This window comes from Hemibagrus wyckioides, linkage group LG28, assembly GCF_019097595.1.
Source record: "Hemibagrus wyckioides isolate EC202008001 linkage group LG28, SWU_Hwy_1.0, whole genome shotgun sequence".
Taxonomy (NCBI): Eukaryota; Metazoa; Chordata; class Actinopteri; order Siluriformes; family Bagridae; genus Hemibagrus; species Hemibagrus wyckioides.
In genome coordinates this window covers 13,064,517-13,091,388 of record NC_080737.1, presented here as the reverse complement: position 1 = coordinate 13,091,388, position 26,872 = coordinate 13,064,517, and the positions used below count along the sequence as shown (strand labels likewise).

Sequence of the window (26,872 nt, the reverse complement as noted above, 5' to 3'; positions counted from 1 at the left end):
CATAAGTAGAAAAGTAAAAATTCCCATTGGCTAAGGCACTCTGAATTAAGCTAAGGTGCATCCTGTTTGACTATCCTGAAACAGCCCTAGAACATGACTGGTGTTCTAGAAAGGCATAAACCTGTCCGTATAAGTTCCCAGAGTTCATACCAGTCCAAAATAACAAAGCCATTAAAACAACTGACCATTCCTTGAACCTCCACATGTCTTGTATGAGACATGCAGTGGATCTGAGGAAGAGTATAAACCCTTTCTATCATTTTAAGGTTACTAGCAGTACAGCGGGATCCACTGTGGAGCTTGAAAGCATCAGGACTCTTCATCTAGCCAAACTCAGTAACCAGGCTAGAAGGGTCTTAGTGGCATGGCCACTCTGACAAAGCTCCAGAAGTTATTAATAGAGATCTCTGGTATTCTCATCAATCAGGCCTTTCCGGAAAAGCAGTTAGACAGAAGACACACCTGGACAAAAGGCATAACCTGTCGGTACTTAAAGCATAAGAATAGATTCGCTGTAGTCATGAGATAGAAGCAGAACTCCAAATCTGTTGTGTATGGAAAAAGTTCCAGGAGATCAGCAGTTTCTGAAACACTGAATCTAACCCTCCGGCACAAAAACACACAGAGCTCCCTTTTTCACCGTCTATTCATCACATCGGATGAACCTGTAGCTATACAGCAGTATATTATGTAATATTTCACACATCATTGACTGACTGGATAACTGAATGCATGAGCAGATGAATCTGTGCATTTATAGCTATTTATAACCATTACATGAGTATTTGCTCATCAGCTTTAGTGTCACATTCATCATTAAAGCCTTACACTTGGTTGTCACACGATGGTGGTCTGTGGAACCTCGCCACATTAGTCATTATATAGATGAACATGTGTCATACGGCATGCAGGCTGTTTCTTGCACGCTAATATTTTGGAAAATCAAACAATATTTCAGTAGTGACAAAGCACAAAAGAAGCAGGTGGACACACACAAAGCAGCTCCTGTTTGTAGTTCATGCCAATCCTGAAGCCTAATAATATTAGGCTAATATATATGCTGTGGTTTTTATTGTGCTGAGAATGAAAAATACATTATGACTTCAAAGTTTTATGATGAAAGTTTTGACTCTGACTAACAAACCTCACGGGAAGTTTGACATTTCTACAGCATAGGAAGAACCGAGAAACCGAGACCTATTTGCCAGAGGCATGGATTGCTATCTCAATAAACTCATCGGCTTGCACACTTTATCTGTGACGTGATCTTTGAAGAAAGTGAATAACATTATCTAGTAGAACTGTACCATATACAAATGGAACATGACAATAACCATTAACCTCTGCGAGAACAAACCGCAGTGCTTCAAGGAAAGGCTAGCTATGACACAGAATCCTTCCTGATCAAAAGCGGTTGTGTCATAGCTGGAGACAGCAGTGGGCAGATCATGACAGCTCCAGCTCAGCCAGCTGGGTATCGAAAGATCTGAAAGCAGTTTAATTCTCAGAATACTCGAAATGGCCTTGGCACAGGAGTAGAAAGTACACGCTCGTCTAGGGACCACCATCCTCGGTTTTTCCCCCAACATCACACATCAGATCGGAAACAATCCAAAATCAAATCTCTGATTACTTGAACAAACAAAGAGTCAGCATAAGCTCAAGTGTGGGTGTGAAGCGCACGCCTGCACTAGCTTCTGCCATGTGTATGTGTGTTCAGGCACTGATCACCTCTATTCAGCCGCAGATGTTTGATTTCCTGTCATATATTTTTAATATGACTCATGTTTATCACTCAAATCTATTTACACAACAAACGTCTTATTTCCAAGATGGGGCTATTTCCCATACCTTCTACCCAGCACTTCCAGTCAAGTAGGAAGCCACAGAATGTTCATTCTTATCCTTCATAAGTCTTGATGATGTCAGTATACTGCAATTTCCACTCTACCATTCCACTGACTAGCAGGGTCAGCTTCCATTGCAGAACAGGTAAACACGTCTAAATAGGTGAAGGCCATGGAGTCACCCCGATCAGTTCTTGACTCTGAGAAAAGATTAATCAAAGGGAATTCATCTCTCAGCCATTCATCATGGAACTGAAACCATGATCATACAGACACCGTATATCAGCACACTATCAATCTGACTCCAGTGAGATCTACATATTTTAAATGAACTCATCATCCTACTGTCTGGCAAACTGAATGCATTTCCTGTTTTTCTCTAATGCTAGACTTCCATGCTTATTTGGGGTTCTACATCAGAGCTAGCCGTACCGGACACTCGGGTAAAAGTCTGGTATGTGTACTATAACACTTTTATTTTTCTCCCTCAGGACAATATCAGTAGTGGAAGCTACATTTTATGAGAAATTAACACCTTTTAAGGTAACTTAAACGTGGATGAGGCGACTAATTTGGTTAGTCTTGAACCAACCACCAGCACCACACAGTTCCTTTTGGGATCCAGAATCCATTTACAAACATCATCATCATCAAGAAAAAAAGAAGAAGAAGAAGAAGAAGAAGAAGAAAAAAAAAAATTTCTTCCTATGTGTCACAGTAGAAGAGTTTCACAAGAAGCTGAGAGAGACAGGAAAGCCTCTGCTCAGTTTCCACTCGGTGCTCTCCATTATCGAAATGGAAAAGTAGTACAAACTGGGGCAGGGTATGAGAGATTAATATCAGCAAGTGTCAGCTTTCTCATTCTCTGACATACAAGAGACAGGTAATTAGAGCAAGTAACATTAAACTTTAACTGTAAAACAACAACAAATGCTATTAGTCATATAGAGCACATCTGGGACACCAACACAATGTGGTTAGCTCCATGTGTACTTACCCACACTTTAAAATACAAGGTCTTAAATTGTCATCTGAAAGGTCGCCACATTACACCAGTGATCTTAAAGCAGAGCTCCGCCCCTTAAACACGATTCATTTATAGTGAACTATTGGTGATGTGCTTGCAATTCTGGGGCTAATGCATTGGGATGATGTTGGACTTTCGGTACTTTTTATTTTTTGTGAGAAGACCCCCGTCATCTGGCGCTCTGACATCATGGGAAAATATTGCTGTTGCACTTACAAAAGATGTTGAATAGGAAAAAAAACGTTAGCGCCTACATAGATTTTTTTTTTCCCCCCTCCATTTCTCAGTGACGTTCGTAAATGCTGGATTCAAAGCTCCAGAATGCAATGCACCTATACGATGCAACAGCGTTAAACGGAGTAAGGTACGGATTCTGAGATGAGTAGAGTGATGTTTGTTAGCATGAAAGCTGAAGCTTTTGAAAGCTGGCCTGTTTGAGCAGAGTGTATAGTAGATGAGGAAGTGAGAGATCCGGACAGAGTAAAGCATTAAAGCACTGCTGCATCACTGTTCCATAGAAATTATGCAAGTGGTAAATCCCTATTGGTGCTACAATCAGCAGGTTTCATGGGTCATGCTGTTAAACTAATTTGAAAATAGTTAGTATGAGAATCTTGGTAATTATTACATGTACTGTGTAATCATTCCGGTTGGACTTTTCCTTTAAGATGTAAACAGCCTCCTTGTACAGGAATGCACTGACAACATAGTGCTGGTTAGAGCGCTAGTTACCCTGGAATCTTGAATATGTGATCTCACATGTCAGGGCTGAGATTCAAAACATTCATGGGCTTGCCTGTTCCACTGCACAGTGATTCATGGAAAATATTTATGCAGTTGTCTGAACATTACACACACCTACCGTGGCTTCATGCTACTCATGAGATCATATAAAGAATCAACATGTATATGTAGAAAGATTAAGTAAAGAATTAGTTTAACAGCAAGGCCTAATTCCAACATGTGAAATATGGCAAGGTTGTGCTTGTTGAGTGATAATTATAACATGTACACTATATTGCCAAAAGTATTCGCTCACCTGCCTTGACTCGCATATGAACTTAAGTGACATCCCATTCCTAATCCATAGGGTTCAATATGACGTCGGTCCACCCTCTGCAGCTATAACAGCTTCAACTCTTCTGGGAAGGCTGTCCACAAGGTTACGAGTGTGTTTATGGGAATTTTTGACCATTCTTCCAGAAGCGCATTTGTGAGGTCACACAATGTTGGAAGAGAAGGCCTGGCTCTCAGTCTCCGCTCTAATTCATCCCAAAGGTGTTCTATCGGGTTGAGGTCAGGACTCTGTGCAGGCCAGTCAAGTTCATCCACACCAGACTCTGTCATCCATGTCTTTATGGACCTTGCTTTGTGCACTGGTGCACAGTCATGTTGGAAGAGGAAGGGGCCAGCTCCAAACTGTTCCCACAAAGTTGGGAGCATGGAATTGTCCAAAATGTCTTGGTATGCTGAAGCATTCAGAGTTCCTTTCACTGGAACTAAGGGGCCAAGCCCAGCTCCTGAACGTCCATCAGATTGCCAGATGGAGAAGCGCGATTCGTCACTCCAGAGAACGCGTCTCCACTGCTCTAGAGTCCAGTGGCGGCGTGCTTTACACCACTGCATCCGACGCTTTGCATTGCACTTGGTGATGTATGGCTTGGATGCAGCTGCTCGGCCATGGAAACCCATTCCATGAAGCTCTCTGCGCACTGTTCTTGAGCTAATCTGAAGGCCACATGAAGTTTGGAGGTCTGTAGCGATTGACTCTGCAGAAAGTTGGCGACCTCTTCGCACTATGCACCTCAGCATCCGCTGACCCCGCTCCGTCAGTTTACGTGGCCTACCGCTTCGTGGCTGAGTTGCTGTCGTTCCCAAACACTTCTACGTTCTTATAATACAGCTGACAGTTGACTGTGGAATATTTAGGAGCGAGGAAATTTCACGACTGGATTTGTTGCACAGGTGGCATCCTATCACAGTTCCACGCTGGAATTCACTGAGCTCCTGAGAGCGACCCATTCTTTCACAAATGTTTGTAAAAACAGTCTGCATGCCTAGGTGCTTGATTTTATACACCTGTGGCCATGGAAGTGATTGGAACACCTGATTCTGATTATTTGGATGGGTGAGCGAATACTTTTGGCAATATAGTGTATATATATATATACAGTGAGGGAAAAAATTATTTGATCCCCTGCTGATTTTGTACATTTGCCGACTGACAAAGAAATGATCAGTCTGTAATTTTAATGGTAGGTTTATCTGAAGAGTGAGAGACAGAATAACAACAAAAAAATCCAGAAAAACACATTTCAAAAAAGTTATACATTGATTTGCATTTTATTGAGTGAAATAAGTATTTGACCCCTTTGCAAAACATGACTTAGTACTTGGTGGCAAACCCTTGTTGGCAATCACAGACGTCAGACATTTCTTGTAGTTGGCCACCAGGTTTGCACACATCTCACATCTCAAGGAATTTGGGCCCACTCCTCTTTGCAGATCCTCTCCAAGTCATTAAGGCTTTGTGGCTGACCCTTCAGCTCCCTCCACAGATTTTCTATGGAATTAAGGTCTGGAGACTGGCTAGGCCACTACAGGACCTTAATGTGCTTCCTTTTGTTCAAAGGAACCGCTCCTTTGTTGCCTTGGCCGTGTGTTTTGGGTCATTGTCAGGCTGGAATATCCATCCACGACCCATTTTCAATGCCCTGGTTGAGGGAAGGAGGTTCTCATCCAAGATTTAACGGTACATGGACCTGTCCATCGTCCCTTTGTTGCAGTACAGTTGTCCTGTCATCTGGGGATGGTGTACTTGGAGTCATAGGCAGCATTCCTCCTCCTCCAAACACGGCGAGTTGAGTCGATGCCAAAGAGCTGGATTTTGGTCTTATTTGACCACAACACTTTCACCCAGTTCTCCTCTGAATCATTCAGATGTTCACTGGCAAACTTCAGATGAGCCTGTACATGTGCTTTCTTTAGCAGGGGGACCTTGCGGGCGCTACTGGATTTCAGTCTTTCACGGCGTAGTGTGTTACCAATTGTTTTCTTGGTGACTATGGTCCCAGCTGCCTTGAGATCATTGACAAAATCCTCCAGTGTAATTCTGGGCTGATTCCTCGCCGTTCTCATGATCATTGAAACTCCATGAGGTGAGATCTTGCATGGAGCCCCAGACCGAGGAAGATTGACAGTCCATTTGTGTTTCTTCCATTTGGGAATAATCGCACCAGCTGTTGTCACCTTCTCACCAAGCTGCTTGGCGATGGTCTTGTAGCTCATTCCAGCCTTGTGTAGGTCTACAATCTTGTCCCTGACATCCTTGCACAGCTCTTTGGTCTTGGCCATGATGGAGAGTTTGGAATCTGATTGATTCCTTCCTTCTGTGGACAGTGTCTTTCATACAGTTAATGAGCTGAGATTAAGATCACTCCCCGAGAGTGCTCCTACCGTAATCTCAGCTTATTACCTGTATAAAAGACACCTGGGAGCCAGAAATCTTTCTGATTGATAGGGGATCAAATACTTATTTCACTCATTAAAATGCAAATCAATGTAGAACTTTCTGAAATGCATTTTTCTGGATTTTTTTGTTGTTATTCTGCCTCTCACTGTTCAAAAACACCTACCATTAAAATTGACTGATCATTTCTTTGTTAGTGGGCAAACGTACAAAATCAGCAGGGGATCAAATAATTTTTTCCCCTCACTGTATATATATATATATATATATATATATATATATATATATATATATATATATATATATATATATATATATATATAAAGTGTGATGTCATTCTTTAATGTGATGAGTGTGATGAGTCATTCTTTAATAAATGCAATAAGTATAATAGTTGGCAAATAGCTGTGGTAAAAGCAACATAACATAAATATCACAATAGATGAAAATAATAGGCTGTGATTCAGGCCGTATTGCTCCAGAATGAATTATAATTGTAGAAAAGTACGATCTGCTGTGTGTTTTTCCCCCACGTATACCCCAGGGCAGCAGGAACCTTGAATCTATTTGGTCAGAAGTTATGTAATACGTGCTAGACCAGCACGGCTCTAGCAGAGGTTCCACCAGCCACGTGAACAGCAGGTTAATATTAAAGTGCTCGACGGAAACAGCTCCTACAGAGTGCCTTGCACTGTGCAAGCATCATGTGACCCTAGACTAATAATAAACAGATTAAAAGCATGTTTTTGTTTACATGGGTAAAATGTACAGTCATCTTCAAGAGGAAGTTTTTCTTAGGAGATATTTAGTTAACATTTATGGAAGAAGTATCAAGTGTAACCACATTTTCTAACAGTCCAAATTTCCCAGCTCAGGAAAGTCATAAGACAGGGGGAGATTAGACTTTTTTAATTTCTGGGTAAAATAACTGTGGTTTTTGAGGGAGAGAGAGAGTGGGAGAGAGAGAGAGAGACTAGCGAAAAAAATGCTTATACAGCTATAACAAATGAAAATAGGAAGTAACTTGCATCTTAGACATTGCACAACATTAACTGATACAAACCGATGAAACGTATGGAGTTGCCTTTTGTTATTAAATAATCATCAGATTAAAACAATTATTAAATGACATCAGAATCGTTGGCAGGTTTAAGGGGAAGCACACGCTCCAGACAATGCTGTTGGGCAAAAATAACGCAACTTCAGCCTAAGCCAGCCATGACTAAGGTAATTAAACGGATGATAAAAATAAGCTCGAATCACACGTCCATTCTCCAGTTCATCTGCTACTCTTTGTTTGATGCTCTTATTTGTTTGTTTGTATTTGTTTGGTGTTTACCTCAGAACTCCACCACAATCCTGGTGTATTCAAATATCCAAGTTCAGACATTTTTATTTTTTTTTAACTCTGCTGATTCCCCAGTGTCCGGTTCAGAATGGACTCGAGCCTCCTGCGCTCATCTCCAAAGATGTACTCGGACATGGTCTAAGTTTTCAAATAAAGGCCGTGTTTTGTTTTTAAATAATAATGTAAACTCTTACCAGGATTTCACTGACGACAAGGAGAAAAATAAATGATTCATAGCTCGTAATAATTACAAATGACTTGCCGATTCTATTTTTAGCACGGTAACGTGGTGAAAAATAGTACCTTGTATTTTAGGGGAAAAAATGATCCTAAAGAATTTAATACAATAAAGTGTGGGAGACGATAACAAAACACAAATATTTACTCGGCTAGGAAAAGCTGTGGAGAGGAAAATATTCGACTGCCTTGAAAACTACAGAAACGACCAAGAGTGGATGTTTGTACTTGTATATTAAACATGATATTTAGCAACTGATGCCCTTAATGACTCGTACAAGTACAGGCAAAGGATCATGTGAAGAGGCATGCCCCGACTTGCTTCGACACGTTTCGACGAGATGAGTACAACCAGTGGTTAAAAAAGGTCACAATCACGGATTCGCAGGAAGACGAAAGACATAATTCGACTCTATATAAAATCGTACAATGACTGATGACATATAACGTACTGCGGTGTACAGAAAGAGCAGGTGTTATTATGATTCATGGACTGCTTTCAGGTAACTCAGTCACCTACAGTTTCAATTGCGATCGGAAGAAAGAAAGAAAGAAGAAGAAGAAGAAGAAGAAGAAGAAGAAAAAACGCAGGGTGTTGGGCGATTTTCTGCTGAAATAAGTAACATCTTTTCCACTTCGTTTGTTAGCGTATAATAATCGAAGTTCATTTACAATTTAGATCATTCATTTTGTTTTGACGACACGGTCTAGCCTTTAAGTGTATTTGCATGTACGTTGAAGAAAACACAGATCATTTGGAAGGCCCTTAAAAATGTCAAGTATAAGAGCAGGGAAAGCACCAAATTGAACTAGCTGATCAATAAAACATTAACCAGCAGATGTGCTTACATTATTCATACGAATCCAATTTCTCAAAATAGTTTAAGTCACACTATGCACATGGGAACAAATAAATATATATATATATATATATATATATATATATATATATATATATATATATATATATATATATATATGTGTGTGTGTGTGTGTGTGTGTGTGTGTGTGTTTTTGAGAGAGCAGAATCTTTTGTTTGTGCATAAATATTTTTTTGATATTGCTGATATGATATCTGCCTCACAGCTTTCCACATTCTCGCTTGCGAATGACGATACGACATTGTGGCTTTCTGTTGCACACCACAGTGTCTATATCACAACACATACAGAATCGCATCACCATGCGGCAGTCGAGATATGGTTCTGGTTTATCTTTAAGAAATACTTGCTAAAAAACATGAACAAGGAAAGCCAATCGTTATCTACGGACTACTTATCTTATGAGGTAGCCTTACTAGAATCAGTGATTAATCACAGAAGGCAGCTTTTCTTTTTTTTTTCCCCCTCTCTCTCATTTTTGTTTTAGTTTTTTGCTACTCATCAAGTCCGTCAACTTATAACGCGTTACACTTTCAAAATCCGTGAACGACGTCAGGGAAGAATGTTTCACGTGATTTCCAGGATCCTGACATTCCCATACTTGTGAAATCTGCTAGTCAAGTTAGAATGAAGTATTACTGAGAAAAATAAAGAATCTAATCGCATTGTGGTCATTTCTCACTTGAAGGAGAAACGTATTTCAGCACTGAATGCATTCAGCTCTCTCTCTTACACCCAGTTTTAGGAGATAACCAGGACAGTTAATGACACACTTCTAAGCCACCTTAAATGATCTCAGAAAGCTGGATTCTGTTGATGGTTAATATTCTGTGCAGATATTCATTTAAATGCCTTTCTGCCTCCCAACACAACCACAGTAGACAGACAGTATTAATTACGTTTGAGGAACACCCTCTATTCTTCTTCTTTTTCCACCGTCCCTGCTAATTCTCACCCACTAGTCACATCTTCATTATCATATGATGGCTAACAATCACATGCTTTAACTGGGAATGTGCTTTCTGCCCTCTTCCACATACATGAGGTAAATGTCCAGCTTGTGTGCAGATTACTACTTAGGTAAATAACTTCCCACTGTCTTGTCCCACTGCTTAATAAACTAGATTTTACCTTGTAATATAATCATTCAGATTAAAAAACAAACAAACAAACAAACAGATACTTTCATTAAATGTGTGACTTCATTTGACATAACATGCTTAAAACATCCTTTCCGTTTGAAGCCGGTTATGTAATATGTGTTACTCCCACAACACTCACTCAGCTCTGTTACCTGAACACATTCACCTCTATCTGGAAGCCACATGCTCAACAGGAAGTTACATCACCTGAATTTCATGGGAAGAAGAAGTCATTTTGTTTAGATTCTGCAATCATGCTGTGATACTGATATAAAGTCATCATTTTGAACGTACAACCTCTTTTAGTCAGTTTGTATTGATTTGAAGTAGATTGTATGAAAGTCCCCGAGTGACTTCATGCCATTCATACGGATCCTATGCTATACAAATAACAATTTTAAGAACGAATGCAGCCATCATCAGTGTAAAAATGCCATATTGTCTATTCTTTTTCAATGGTTAAATGCTGAAAACATATAAATTTGTGAAGACGGCATTGCACAGTAAAAGTCAATCACGACTCCGTGTCAATTTGGTCAAAAGAAATTTTTTTATTGAAATCATTCACAGAGTTAGTTGTGTGGTTGATTGCACGGTCTTGCACGTTTTACGACAACGCCGGATAAAAGTTAGCCATCCTTTCACTGAGATGGTCTGAAATCTACTGTGTGTGAACGATAGATATATATGGTATCTCCCCCCCATCGTACCTATAGAATACAATAGCAGCATCTTTATTTACAACTGTAATTTCTCTGTACAACATACAGTATTTACAGAATGACCACACCCCAGGTGTGGGGGAGAACCTGAACGTGAGAAAGAGAGATCAGATGTAGCGGATAATGCAAGATGGGACATGGTGTCATGTACACACTGCTCAGTGCTTCGGTTAAAAGCTGCCTAAACCCAACAGTTCACTTGTGCTGTGATGCCAGTGAATCCTTTTTTAATACTCCCAAACCCTTAATTTTTATATAGCTCTAGCTAACTTTGACTTAAAAAATTTCTGATATCTTCCTATCAGCCACCCCATTGACTCACTACAGACATGTTTATTTCTTTACTCACTCTCTCACACACCATTAGGAGTAGAAAAAAGGTGCTCTTAGCCAAACTTGCATTTCTTGCCCAGACAGTCTGACTCATGACACAACACGTTTTCCATGTGAGAGCTTCTACCTCCGTGCTTCAAAAGCAATTTCTAATTAGTCAATTCTAGACTTTAGTGATTAACAGCAGGAATCTGAGGTGTCAGTCAATCTAAAAAAAAAAAAAAAAAAAAAAAAATCTGACAAGCTGAACCTCACTTACTGCAAGACAATAATATCAATGTACAACGCAAGAGAGAAGCTACAAAATAAAAGCAGCTCACTGGCCAGCCATGAGGTTCACTCGAGAGAAGCGTATCTGATCTGCTGGTAATGCCACAGAGAAACAGTTCCTGCTCTTTCTCTGTAAGGATGTAGTGCATCTTCTGAGAGATTAATGGCTTGCGCGGGGCCCAGAAGCGCTGGAGAGCTTTTTAGCTCCTGATTAAATACTGCCCTCTACAGGCACACCTGTGGAATAACAGTGATGGGGGGGGGTGATTCGACTAAAATCATCTCCTGTATATTCTCATATACTAAAATTTGTCATAAAAATCAGCATTACTCTGTGATCTTTTCGTCTTTTAGTAAAACTGTGGCTAATGTAGACATGCTTCTACTGCATATGTTTCGGGTTTCATTTCATAGGGTAGTGCTCCAGCCCCAAAACGTCACTGCAATATGGATGGAAATGGATGCCTGAGTACCATCATCAGTGTTAACACATGGCTTTTGTCCTGCAACCACATGGCACAATAACTCAACATCTTTTCCTCTTTGTGCAATTCTTTTATGCGTCTCCCTTATCTTAAGGTTTATACTTATGTGTGTAGCTTCTTCAGGACAATCTAAAGCATCAGTGCATGTCCGGTCCCACAACACCTTGGTTAAAGTTAAATAAAATAAAAGTTCCGAGTGCCGGGTGCCACGGTCACACCCTGTAAAACCTGGCTGAGCTGCTGAGACCGTCCGATGGAGGCGGTCTCGCTTTCCACGTCCTCCATTGTCCATTTCTTCACATGTATGTGTGTGTACACTTCCTGTAAAACCAGAAGCATCAAAGCATGTCCCTTTTTCTCAACCATAAGCTGAACATTTAAACAAATACAACCCTTCGTTATGGCAGTGTAATCCAGACTCACTATGCTGATTAGAAAATGCAAATTCCAACACGTATTTGTGATGTCATTTCCTGTGTGGGTGTGCATGATTTTTGGAACTCCGAAGCATGTGACTGGCCAAATGTCACAGCAGAATCTGCCTCTGTGAAATATTAAGAGCCAGATTTTGATTTAATGCTCAGAAACCTGGTGCAAGAGAAATGCAATTCCAAATACGGGATTGAATCGCAATTTTTTAATCAGCATCCCAAATCGATTGATTAGTCGATATTATGCTACCATAATTCACCGAAGGTCATGTCACGGCATGTATAAACTGCCCGGGCTGTTGAGGGTGAGCTGTCCGTTGGAGGCTGCCTCGCACGCCTCATCGTCCAAAAGGCCCGAGGCGTCTGCGTTGGTCAGGCTGTCGTGGTAGCTGCTGAAGCTGATGTTGTCCTCCTTCAGCTCGATTGTCCAGAAGGGTGCGTTGATCTTGCGGTTCTGGTACTGGCGGTAGGTGTAGATACCGCCTGCTGCTCCCAGAAGTGCCAGTATCAGTGTGATGAGGACGGCCAGCACGATTATGTTGAACTGAGCCCAGGAGCTCTGTACAATGGTTGTGCTGTTGGCAGAAGGGCTCAGGCTGGAGAGGAGTGTCGTGGATGAGGTGGGGAGCTGATCAGTTACATTAGGGCTGGGAGTCATTGTGGAATAGTATACAGGTGTAGTGGGCACTGGAGAGAGAGAGAGAGAGAGAGAGAGAGAGGGAGGGAGATTTATACTGGTAGAACAACTTTTAATTTAAGGATGAAATTTAAGATGAAATAGTCTTGGTCTTAGCTGTATATGGAGCATGAACAATAATAAAAAACAAAGTGATTACGTTAAGCTTTTAACATTAATCTGTTCACCAGACGAACTGCTGGTTAAAAATAAAACCACAGAAAACATGATTTTAAAATTGCTCTATTTTTTAAAAACATACATTCCTATGATGGCACCGAAGACTTGTTTCTAAATGCAGGACGTTTCGGTAATCAAGTATTCGGACTGTTTTAGATTATTCTGGAATATTTCTCATCCTTGAAAAGACGAATAAAAAGAGTTAGGATACAGTTCTCACTGTATCCTGAGAATTATAGATCAGTAACTTTCTATTGATTTATTATCCTAAAAATCCAGAACTCATTGTGATTTGATGTTATTTAATGATTGATAATTACATGTGATGAGCAAATATAATGGGAGGCATGAAACCAGTAGCTCTTAAACCATTAAACCCTGTAGCAAAATGATCAGTGCATCTGTCTAGTCTTTTGGTAGCTCAGTGGTTAACTTCATGATCAGAAGGTTTTGAGTTCAAATCCCAGGACCACCAAGCTGCCACTACTGGGCCCACTTTTACCCTCAACTGCTCAGCTGTATAAATGAGATAAATGCAAGGCACTCTGGATAAAGACATCTACCAAATGTCGTAAATGTTATTATACCACAGAGGTATCTAACCGGATAATGAACCCCATTGAACAGCAGTAGTAATTTTGGGTTCAGGGAAGAAGGGAGATAAAACACAGACAGACTATAAATAAAGTGACATGTTTTTAAAAAAAAAAAAAAAAAAAAAAAAAAAAAAAAAAAAGGAATTAATATTCAGCACCTTGTGTAAACAAATTGCCTCTGAATACTATTTAAGTCTACCCAGCTGACAGAATGGGGGTATGATGTGTATAGAAACAAGGTGGGGATGTTTAATGCAGAGAGGTCACTCATTTAGTCCCTTATTTTAATTCTCCTCTCAGTTTCAGTCTCAGGGTAGAAACTCTAGCTTGTGATCCAGAATTTAGTGGCTACCTAATGTGTAAAATATCTAACTTTAGCACCTTAGTAGCCATCCAAGACATTTAAGCCAAAGGAAGAGAATCTGGAGCGTTCTGCGGATAAATCCGCGTCAATATTATTACTACTCTGGATTTTTTATCCAACTCAGCATTTACTTAACAACAACAGAACCATATCAATGACATCGGATTGTATTTTGCCTCACATGTTGCATTTGACAAAGCATTTGTCAGATTAGTCATAAAGGCCAAGTTCTCAGTACTCACTCACACTAGAATGCCTTCTGCCTTTGTGAAAGCACTCAGTAGTTGTTGTTGTGGATTAGATAGCAGTTTGATATGTAATTGTTTTGTACCCCGACTGGCTTACCGATGGCTGTGCAGTTCCTGGCAAGCGCGTCTCCGGTGAAACCAGGGGCACAGTGCTGGCAGTGAGGCCCGGTGGTGTTGTAGCTGCAGTTCAGGCACACTCCGGTGTCTGGGTGGCAGATGCGGGGTGCGCTGTTCGGCTCGGCGTTCCCATTGCACTCGCACGGCACACAGATACTGTCGGCGTTGTAGTAACCATCTTGGCAGTCCACGCAGGTGAAGCCCTTGTACTCAGGTTTACACTGGTCACACACCGGCTGGCCAGTTTCATCTGTCAGAGCAGAAGAAAAAGAAATATAGTATAATATAATCAAATATAAACTATGCATTCATAAGGCACCCATACCTATAATTTCTTTATAACAAAGTTATGTGCAATGAGCAGTTTTTCTAGCTGGAGTAAATTTACACATGTTCCAGTACAACATAATAGAGGACTAACAGAGTTGGTTTTGCTTTTGCAGTCAGTGTTAAATTTACCAAAGAAGTTACAGATAACAGTAAGAAGTTAATAATGAAAATAAGTTGGCGAGGCATTAAAGATTACAATCGGTTTCATGTGTTTTTCATCAACTGTGATCTTTAATAAATAATGTGACTCAGCGAAATCATTTGTTTCGGCATGCATAACGCATATGTGCAACAAATCAATGCTATCGTGCCTCTGTTGAAAGGAAAACTAACAATAGTTTTCTTCTTAAGAAGAAGAATTTGCAAATTCCAACTCGAGTAATGAATTTCACTATAATCTTGAGTCATCTTACTCATACTATAGACATGATGTTTTATTTTTTTCCAGAGTGCACAGAGGACAAAATTGTGATAGGAAAATATCGACGAGAACAAGGGGAAGGTGTACAAGACAGTGGTGAGACCGGCCATGCTGTATGGTTTAGAGACTGAGGAAGAGACAGGAGTTAGAGCTGGAGGTAGCAGAGCTGAAGATGTTGAGGTTCTCTTTGGGAGTGACACGGTTGGACAGGATTAGGAACGAGTACATCAGAGGGATGGATCATGTTGGACGTTTGGGGGGACAAAGTTAGGGAGACCAGATTAAGATGGTTTGGAGGAGGGAGAGTGAGTATATTGGTAGGAGAATGTTGGACATGGAGCTGCCAGGCAGGAGGCAAAGAGGAAGGCCAAAGAGGAGGTATATGGATGGAATAAATGAGGATATGAAGTTAGCGGGTGTAAGTGTTGAGGATGCAGAAGATAGGGATAGTTGGAGAGAGATGATTCACTGTGGCAACCCCTGAAGGGAAAAGCCGAAAGAAGAAGAAGAAGAAGAAGAAGACAGAACAAAATCAGCTACTCTTGAATGATCATTTTTGTGTGATATGAGGACAGAACTTGACAGCTCAAAGCTGAAACGCTTTCCGACTTCCTCGTTCTTTTCTTGATATCAGGACGCGCTACATCGCACACTTTGTTTTGACCAAATTTGTTTCCTTTGGACGCCATTAACATGTTCAATTAGGATTTTACATTAGAATTTCAGCCTAGTCTCAGACTTTTGGCCCAGACTTTTGTTGTTGTTGATCTTTCGGCTGCTCCCTCGTGTGTGAGGGGTCGCCACAGTGGACCAACTGGTCTGCACAACAACTTGGCACAGGTGTTACTCCGAATGCCCATCCTGACGCAACCCTCCCATTTTAGCCCGGCTTGGGACCGGCACTGCATCCAGTGGCTGGCTTTACGCATGGAAACCTACCACTGAGCCACCAATGCCCCTATTTGGCTCTACCTGTATGTATTTAATTTTAATCCTATTTCAAATACCATTGTTTGATAGAAAGCATGCTTGCCTTCGGTGCCTTGTTTTAAATGTTAATTTCTTCGCATCAAGAGACACAAGGCACCACCATAAATGAAAATCTCCTTCTTTTGTTGAATCCGTTCACATTATTTCCAGTGACTGAGCATTTAAATTGGTATACGACAGAATACCTCCGAGCGAACCCAGCAAGCTAAACCGAGATCATCTGGCCTAAGCACTGCGGATTACTGATGTTACATCCTGTTCTCTAAGGTAGCTGTAGTGCAAAGTAACATAGCGAATGAACAAAATGACAACCTCGGGTGCTTCCCTGAGCTGTCTGCACTGGACGAATTCAATATTACAGTGAAGTGTATTCTCCACAGACAGCGGAAATGGGGAAGGCACCATCCAGGTCTGCATTTTAAAACATTTCCCTTCACCACAGTACAGGCAGTTCACAATGAATAATAACAGCAGTAGAGATGGCTGGAGGGATTCCCCTGGGACATACCACACGGCTTGCTTTCTGTCACACACTGAAACTTGTCTGTTTTCATGGAGATATGCTTATTTTTCTAAGAAAGCGACATTAAAAGAAATAGTGAAAGGAATAGAGGAATAGAGAAATAATAGTCATTTTGTAGTGGGATGGAAAGAGCTTTCATCTAATCATTTCAATGTCACATATAGAAACTTGTTTAATTACAGTAAATAATCGAGTGCTTTTGTAGTGCTGCGAGTTTACTGCTGATGAAATGATCGTCATTTTTTTCATCTGTTCAATAAAACCGGATACATGAACAGACTTGCTGTATACACAGAATTGATTGAATTGCCTATGGATATTTTCAAGCCCAGACATTTGACGGAAATTCACATAAATGAGAATGGAAAATTGTGTAGCAATTCACGCTTCCTATTGTAACTCAGGCTTAGCACTTATCCTTTGGCATGGAGGTCTAGGAAGTGGTATAAAATCATCAGGGACTTGGTCAATTGGTTCCTGCTTCTCTCCCTGTACTGCTGTAACACAGAAGGGATTTTCTGCACAAGCTCTGACTGATAAGCGTGAAAGTCTTAACAGGATTGCTTCCAAATTGATTAGACTCCACTTTACTCCCTGTGGATGAATCACAAAAGTACAGCAGCGAAATGGAGAAGGCTGAGATGCCCTGAACACCAAAATGCAATGTTTAAATAGCTAACGCATGCTGAATAAATTATCGAGGTTATAAAGTTCAGTTTGCCATTAAAACAAAGAGGAGTTTTTGAGATTTCTGTTCGTATATTCATCAATTCCAGTATTCATTTTTGACAGAAAAGGTACAGAGAGGGGCAGCTCGTCTTGAAACAAATTATTATTATTGTATGTACTCTTTTTATAGTACAGACTAACATGTCCAACGATACCTGATGATTTTTATTTTTATAAATTAAAAACAGCACAGAGGAAATTTTATGTATAAGTGTCAGGAGGGGCAAAGAGGAGAGAAGAGAATAAATAGGCAGAAAAATGAGGAATTAACAGGGGTAGTATATACCTTCAGGTGTAATAATAAAAAAATACATACAGTCTCACTACTGCGTTTATTTTAAATATATATAATGGTTTTTTTTAAAGGATAGTGTCTAAGCTGAGTTAAATGCATGCGGTGAGGATATCATACTAAAATAATACTGCTATGGCACTGGAGTTGTGTCTTGGTTACATAAGATTCAGAATTTGAACCCAAAATTAGCCAATTTTTCCATTTTAAAATGCTTTTCTTTTCAGTCCACATTTTCTATCCCTGATTTTTTTTTTTTTGGGGGGGGGGGTCTTCAAGTCGATCATTTTCCTCAACAAAAAAAAAAAAAGGAAAACTCTGACAAACCCTGAAAGTGTGAAGATGATCTGAATGGAGAGACCAGATAATCAACAAAGTAACCATGGAAACAAACTGTGAATACAGATAACTTTTCCCACTTACATACTTCAGTCACCGACTCTGAATATGACTCGGTAAGAGTTTCAGCTTCTGTGAGCACTCCGGCACCTACGAAACTAAGCTGCAGAATTTCATACTAATAAAAAAAAAAGAAAGAAATGAAATGAAGGAACCAAATTGTGGCATTTTTATTTCTCTATGTCTATAGTTATATATAAAAGCAGATTTGTCTTGGTATGTAGGTTCCAGATTGTTCGACTTTTTCTCTGAAATTTAGAAAGAAAGTTGTTATAGTTAAAATACATTTTAGTTGGGAGTATGTCTCATGCAAACTACAGAATACATCGGACATTAAAGTGTGGATTGCATTATATTGAAGATAACTGACTATACAATTTCAAAATAATTCTACATTAAAGCAACATAAGTTTCATTTTTTGTTATTATAACTACGGCTGCAATAACTGCTTTAAAAGTGATTTCAATCACTGTCAATCACAGTGACTCTAGCCAATCGTGTGCATCTGTGAGGTCATGTATGCGGAAGAGGGCAGGATGCACTTTCCATGTGTTTTATGCGACGCTGTGAGGCAGCAGGAACAGCAGTTTGAAAAGATACGATGGTCTGGATTTGTAGCACGTGCTAGCCTTCTCTCTTCCTGGTTTCAAGGTGTTGTGTAATATTGGAGAGATGGATGGTGACCATCATCAACTACACAGAAAACTGAGGGGGGTATTTTTTTTTAAATATATAACTGTATCACAAACCACTGAAGGGGAATGCGCATCAAATCAAGAACAATATGTAGGAGATATTTGATCCAATCAGCAAAATCCCTAAAAAAATCCAGAAGAAATAAGTAGTTTCAGTATGCGACATTTTGGTTACATATCAACATGAAGAAATCTTACTCATGGCTTATGTACACACAAACACACCCATAACTCTTTGTTAGTTCATACTCTGTTTACCTCGGGCAAGGCTCTTTCCCCTCTCTCCAACTGGGTGTTATGTTAGCTCTCCTCCTCTGCACCGATCGACTACGGAGGATTTCCAGACTTGCTCTATAACAGTGCATTGGGGATTCAAGCCAATCAATCATTAACCTTTGGAAACAGAGCCGCCTGCAACGTCTGCTGCATTTCCGCATGTGTCACTCACACGTCTCTGCTGAACCCTTAACACGCTGTTCCCTACACTGAGCAAAACGGAGACTTCAAACAGACCAAAAATCAAAAAATATTCTTCACTTTCTTTATTTCCTTCTTTAAGTCAGTCACACATCATCACCTAGCTACTCTGTGGTTTTGGCTCAGTTACTGTAAAACGTATTGTAGATGAGGAGATGAGCGCAGGAGAATGGAGAAAAAGGAGAATCCTAGTGCTCGATGCTTAGCGAGGTCTTTCCAAAACAACTGATTTGTCTCGAATGGAAAGTTCTAATCAGATGTCACCGGTGGAAAATGCTGTTTACTTTTATTTGCTTTCTTAGAAACATTAAATGTTTCAGCCTCTGCTACAAAAATCTGTGGTTATGTTACTCATCTCCATGACAGCCATGGCACTGTGGTCACATCAAAGCTTTTTGTATGCAGTCTGAACAACAAGCCAAGTCGACGGAAAGCATCACGTTATCGCCGATATTTTTTGCTGTATTAAAAATAAAGAATGTTTAGATTAAGACAACAGTACAGGATCGGTAAAGTTACTATTGTAAAATAAAAAATGACTTGCGATACAACTGCATTAACCGATCTAAATCTCCTCGAGCTGCTGTCGGGAGTAGCTGTAACGATCGAGCTAAAAATAATCAAGAGGCGAGGCTTACTGTGCCTTCGGTTAAATAACAAAACTAATAAAACTTAAGAAAACTCTTGTTTTGTGTAAGCAGGACATATTTTCTCATGTGGAAACAACACTGAAAAATAAAGTAAGTTTGTTTTTTAATGCCGATACGGTAATAAACAAGATCACTATTTATGTTTTTTTTAAACATAATGAATTTTTACAAGTTAATATTTTGCTGATTTATTTTCCCTTTTTTGTTATTATTATTATGTTTATTTATATAAAATATTTTAACTTATAAAATATTTATAAAAGTACCATAAAAAGAGCTTTTTAGTGTTCTACCATGATCTATTGTATATTTATATTAATATACAGGGGTTGGACAAAATAATGTGAAAGAGGTTAATATTATTTGTGTAGGCTACTGTGAAAATTAATAATTTATGACATTTATTATAATTATGTTATATTATTGTTATTTAACATATTGTGATTATCATTTATTTATTTTTCATTGCTATATATTGGCTAGGAAAATACTGCAGACTAGATGAAGCCAATTCTTCAGTCAACAGCACAAGATGGTGCTAAGATGTCTACGTCTTTTATTATTTATGTTATGCTTCACTTTAATAATGTAGTGGAACAAATGTATGAAATTTGCGAGGTGAGCAGGACTGTTTTTAATTTTAGTCCCATCTGTTCCTGAAGAAATACACTTATGAAATAAAGCTTTTTGTTTTGTTATGATCCAAATAGGTTTCAGTCTCACTGTCCAACTCCTGGATTATAGAAAGGCTGGAAAATCCTCTCTGATGCTCCTGATCCTCCCATACAGCCTGAATTACAATAGCTGTATGACTCAAAACTACTGTTTTGAGTGTAAGGTCAACTTATAATGCACAGATTTGCATTTTATATCAAATACACAAAACTCACAGCATTTAAGACAGCAAAGTTTGAGTAAGAGCTGTTTATATTCATAATTCAGAGGAAGTGTCCAACAGCCAGACCATGTGATTTAACTAGAATTCTTAATATCTGTTTAAGCTTCGTCTTTGTCCATTCAATTAGCCTGCATGTGCGAATGTGTGTCTGCACGGATAAAGCGGCGTCTTTCTTGTTGACATGGCAAAATTACAACGCTGAACGGAAGTGATAGAATTGTTTTGTGCCACGCATTCAAACAAAATGGCACTCGCATTAACATAACAATAGCGAGGAGCAATTATTACTGCAGGCCAAGTCGTCCTACATAATCAACTCGTGCTCATTTGCAGGAAATAATTTATTGAGGCATTACCACTGGCAATGATTAATTATTCACACAAAACCAAATCAGCTTTGTTACAAGCAAGCAAATAGGAGATGTAAAAAGGAGAGAGCTCCAGAAGAGCTATTCGATAAATTTTTATAATAGCTCTCTGGAAAATTCATTTCACAAACACGTTTACATTCAAACACTTAATACTTGGCCACAGAAACAGTAGAAAAGTTAGAGACTTCTCTCTTCAACTGAATATGAGAGAGAGAGAGAGAACTGAATAAGGCATATGTACTGTATTATATGTAATATACAGTTATCAGGCATAACATTATGACCACATGCCTAATATTGTGTTGGTCCCTGTTTTACTGCCAAAATCGATCCCTGAAGGTGTGCTGTGGTATCTGGCACCAACATGTTAGCAGCAGATACTTTAAGTCCTGTAAGTTGTGAGGTGGGGCCCATGGAACACAGTTTTGGAGACGCTCTGATCCAGTGGTCTAGCCATCACAATTTGTCCCTCATCAAATTCACTTGAATCCTTACGCTTGCCCATTTTTCCTGCTTCTAACACATCAACTTTGAGGACAAAATGCCTAATATGCCTAATATATCCCACCCACTAACAGGTGCCATGATGTTATTCCTGATAGGTGTTATACCTGATAGGTGTATAGTATATAATATATATTTATTTTATAAATCCGTGTATTATATTACATTAATATGGTGTGTTTTTGAAAATATTGAAAAAATAAATATGATAAAATTAAAATAAATAACAAAAGGAAGGATTATTTTACTAAATCAAGAGATAAAAAAATATTCATTGTTAATATTATTATTATTTATATAATTATTATTATGGTTAATATTATCACTACGTTCTAACAATCATAATAACAATAATTATTGTAGTTGCTGTAATTATTATTATTATTATTATTAATATCATTATTATCATTATTATCATCATCATCATCATCATCATCATCATCACAACACACTTATAAAATGCTTTACAGTAGATATTTACAGAAGATATCAGACACCTTCTAACTCTTACTAAACCCTGATGTTAAATCTCAACTGGTCTGAAAAATATCTACTGCATCTCCAAGAGTGCTGCTTCATCAGGGTTTAACATACTGTACAGCATGTTCTAGTAGTTAGCAAGCAGCACTAATACTGGTAGTTCTCTCCAAAATAGCACAAGAACCAGGCAGAAATTTTATCATAAATTTCAAAGCGATAAGCCACAATGATTACAGTGTTAGTGATTTTATCAACGTGGTTTATTACTTGGATTAAAAATCCAAATGCTATCGTTTGTTATTAATATCTATACCATAGCATGGTTGGATTCTCAAATCTGATTGGTCAGTTGATGTGCATTACACTGTAAAGCAAACACAGTCTGGAAACTAGTTCCTGCTAGCTGTCCACTAGCTCTAACATGAATGACAGGATATTATTAATCCGCTCGTTCTGTTGTTTCTCTGGTAACAGTGAATTTTTGGTGGGAATTCCACATAACTAAGAATAATAATAAGACCATGCTGCTGTGAGTGCAAATCCCAAGACCGCCACTGTTGGGTGCTTGAGCAAGGCCCCTAACCCGCAAATGCTCTGCCGTATTAAAGCAATAAACGTGTCTATAAAATGATTGACAGGAGGCACATCTAATAACAAGCAAGCATTCCAGACTGGGAATGAGTTCCCCCAGACACACTTTTAAGTGTACTAACCAATCTTCTAGCTTATTTGAAGAAGTTCAGAATCTTAAAAATAGATGATTGAGCAAAGCCTTAAATCCTCAACTGCTCAGTTGTATTAAAGAAAAATAAATGTAACTCACTCTGGATAACTGAGGGGCAAGAAGCCTTTGTTATCGCCACACATACATTACAGCACAGTGGAATTCTTTTCTTCGCATATCCCAGCTGAAGAAGTTGGGGTCAGGGCACTAGGGCAGCTATGATTCTGCTCTAGGGGCACTGTGAGGGTTCAGGGGACTTGCTCAGTTCCCAAACAGTAGAACTTGATGGTGCTGGGGCTTGAACCCCGATCCTCTGATCAACAACCCAGAGCCTTAACCTCTTGAACCACCACTAGTTCCTAAATGTAAAACAATAAAATAACTCACACCTCAGTATGGAATAGTTTCATATAACCTCATTGTATATTATTCCACTTGTAGCAATAAACAACTCTTCCACCAAACAAAGCAGTTGGTCACTAAGCAAAATAACATGCAAATACCTGTATTAGTGTATTACATGGACATGCCAGTGGTCCATCATTAAGTATAATGGATTTATCAGTTCACTTACTGTGGTCAGGTGTGTGAACTCCAAACTCAAATGTAATTTATTTCACTCTTACTTTCCTTTCACTCCTTTCCCTATTTCATGATCGTAACAACCTTTATGTCAGTAAAAGTTTTCCTTTCCTATACACTTATTGAATGTCACACAGAAACACAACTATTACAGGAGAGCTGTACAATATTACACTCTCCTCCTTAACTCAGTAAGCGCTACAGTGATTTCTCCAGAGGACTGAATGAGGTTCTACTGCTCAGCTACTGCTTCCGCTTCTACCAAACAAGACTCACTAATGAAGAGGCAAAAGCTTATGGGAAAATGGGGATTAGTTTATCACCAGCGTGCTCTTCTGCACCTGATCGGACTGCAACCTCAGTGATTTACCTATGCCGTGAGATCAGGTCTGCTTAATGCTAATCACCGACTGTCCTGTGGGTGTAGGCTGTTAGCATAAAATGAGTCCATAACTCACAGAAGTGGTGTACATGTAGTCATGGTAAATGACACGCAGACATGGAATAACACGCAGACATGGAAATGATTCACACCTGTAGTCTATTTGGGTGCAATGAGAAATGTTTTCATTACAGTTGTGACCTTTCATGTGAAGTAGCTCAGTAATTAGCGAACAAACTTTTTGGCAAAACACTTTCGATATATACAGTTTCATTCCATCAAGAGTTACCTACATAGTCTCTGTTGGCTAAACAAACCATGTAAAAGGAGGATGGTGGTTAGCTATTTGTAAAAAAAAATAAGGAAGAGGTGAAGCTACTGTTGCTGTTTGCTACTCACTATCGCTTTATCTGGAACGCGAGGTGACTCACCGCTTTCTGTTTGATAGTTTATGATAGCTGAGCGTGGGAGAGTGGGATTGGATCCAGGGATGTCCCTTTTGATCAAAACTCATTTTAGTACACCAATGATGCATCAGAAAATCCTCTTAATGATTATATATTGGCATGGCGACTATATATATATATATATAAATATAAATGTGTGTATAGTACACCAATGACGCATCAGAAAATTCAAATATACACACGCATATATATATATATATATATATATATATATATATATATATATATATATATATATATATATATATAAAAAGAACTCTTACTTTCACACTTAACCTAGAAGTTATTAAGCACAAGTCTATTAAGTGGACGAAAGGAAAATACTTGCTCCTGGACTGGAATGCTTGTTTGTGATTGGATGGGCCTCTTGTCAATCATTTTACAGACACTCTACAGGCCACCATAGACCCTGGGGCGGATGTTTCTGAACATGAACGGGAACACATAAGAAATGTGCTCATTTACTGCCATTTATCTGAAATGTACAAAAAAAATAATAATAAAAACTACTCACCCCATTGCTGTGAAAGCCCTAAATGAGCCCTTTTGGAAATAAAGACATAATTACAGCACAAAATGTTTTAGCTAATAAAGACTTACACATTAGCACATTTTGTTAGTAGCTGAGTTTATGGTCTTGAGTTCATTACTCTATTTTTCTCCCTAGTGGAATAACACATTAGACAAGCTCTGTTTTTTGGGTTTTTTTTATTTAATTACACTCCACAAGAAGATTTATATTTAGACTCATTGTGTGCACCAGAGAGGAAACATTACTGGGCTGTAGGTTTGACAACCTGCTTTAAAAGGACTGAAAAAAAAAAAAAAAAAAAAAAAAAGACTTGGAATTATGCCGTGACCAAGAAAAACAAAACAAAAATAAACTACTTAATAAGTATCATAAGTTTCATTATGAATATTTCAAGTAGAATAAGTTTCATTCTTTTTCTAGTAAAACCTCTTGTAAAAAGCTGGACACTTTAATATATGATTGTGTAAATAAATATAATAATACATAAAACTAGCTTGTGAAAGTCGATATTTTTCCAAAGAATTTGAAAAAAGCAGAAGATCCAATATGGCAGACTTTAAGGCCAATGGATGAATTGGACCTTGAACTTTGGCCTACTGGTGGCGCTACAGAGATGGTTGGATTGAGCCAAAATGTCATGCCTGAATACTTTCAACTGTTTTGTGTCAAGGTGCTAAATTAAAAAATTAAAAAATAAATAAAAAATCCAGTAAGGGGTTCTATGGCTGCCATAGACTCCCATAAGAGAAAGTATAAGAAGAAGAAGAAGAAGAAGAAGAAGAAGAAGAAGAAGAGAAAATCTTGGTGCTTGGCCTCTAAATATATGCAAACAGGAATTTAGTTCACTATTTATGTTCATCTTAGAAACATGAAAAATGATCTGTACAACTTTAATCCACAATAAAAAGTCCAGGGGGGTGGCAGTGTAGAAATAGCGCTAATGTCCAATTTTATGCAGAAACATTAATACCAGGATACTTTTATTAAACCACTGATGTGGATGTGTCTGTTGACATTAGGATCCTGCCTGGTGGTCATACTGAATGTCTGTAACTGTTATTTTAAGAAACAAAGTAGTGACACTGGTAGCTAAAGTGGTTAAGGCTCTAGGTTGTTGAGTGGAAGGTGTAGGGATTCAAGCCCCACCATTGCTAAGCTATAGCTGTTGGGCCCCTGAGCAAGGCCCCTAACCTGTACCGGCATCCTGGATCATGGCTGACCCTGTGCTTTGACCCCAAAGCTGCGATATGTGAAGAAAGAAAAATCTCACCGGTCTGTAACGTATATATATGTGACAAAAACAAAAGGTCGCTTGTTCTTAAGAAAAAGAACATTTGGGTGTAATATGTGGAAAATCTCTTGAACTTTTAGGTGAAATTTACATACCAACACATACATACACTTATGCGTGCACGTCGCCTATATGTGTTATATTCTGACACAATATAGTCATACAGCACATCCTGGAACGTGTCTACAGGCACTCGGCTCATCCCTTTGTTAGCACAGTGCACAGTTTCAGTATGACTGAGTGAGAAAATGAACACACTGTACAAGCCCCTGCCCTTTCGCTGGCTTGTGGGGTTTCCGCTCGCGGGTCTGTACCTGAACGCAGCTGCTTGGGAACGCTGCTGTCAGCACAGACTGCACCCACTCAGAGAAGGGGGTGGGGGTTAAAGGGAGGTAGAGAGAGAGAGAGAGAGAGAGAGTGGAAGACAAAGGAAGATAAAAACCACAAGTATGCACATCTTGAAAAAAACAGTACACACAAAGGCACAATGAAACGGAGAGAGAGAGAGAGAGAGAGAGAGAGAGAGAGAGAGAGAGAGAGATAAACAATTAGGAACTCAAGCTATAAACAGACAGAAACAGAGGTAAAAGTGAAGAAGTGGAAAAATAAAAAAGTAAAATAGAGGGCTGGGCGAGTTTAAACATGAACACACATCAGCCGCTACCTTCCTGCTTTCATAATTCATAAACAAACCTGGCAGGTGCTTCTTCCGCCCGAAGGGAAAAAAACACACCAGCAACCCTCTCTCTGCTCAGTCTAAT

General features: G+C 39.1%; 1 protein-coding gene across 2 annotated transcripts in view; it reads right to left on the bottom strand.

Moving 5' to 3' along the window:
- Nucleotides 1-11,211: 11,211 nt before the first annotated feature.
- si:dkey-220k22.1 (multiple epidermal growth factor-like domains protein 9) overlaps nucleotides 11,212-26,872 on the bottom strand; it is an 83,174-nt gene continuing 67,513 nt past the window's right edge. For both annotated transcript variants that reach the window (XM_058383435.1, XM_058383434.1), the window contains 2 exons: nucleotides 14,354-14,623; nucleotides 11,212-12,879 (listed from right to left, as the gene is read on the bottom strand). In XM_058383435.1, the coding sequence (XP_058239418.1) occupies nucleotides 12,464-12,879; nucleotides 14,354-14,623 (686 nt within the window). In that variant the 3' untranslated portion in view covers nucleotides 11,212-12,463. The remainder of the gene's footprint in view (nucleotides 12,880-14,353; nucleotides 14,624-26,872) is intronic.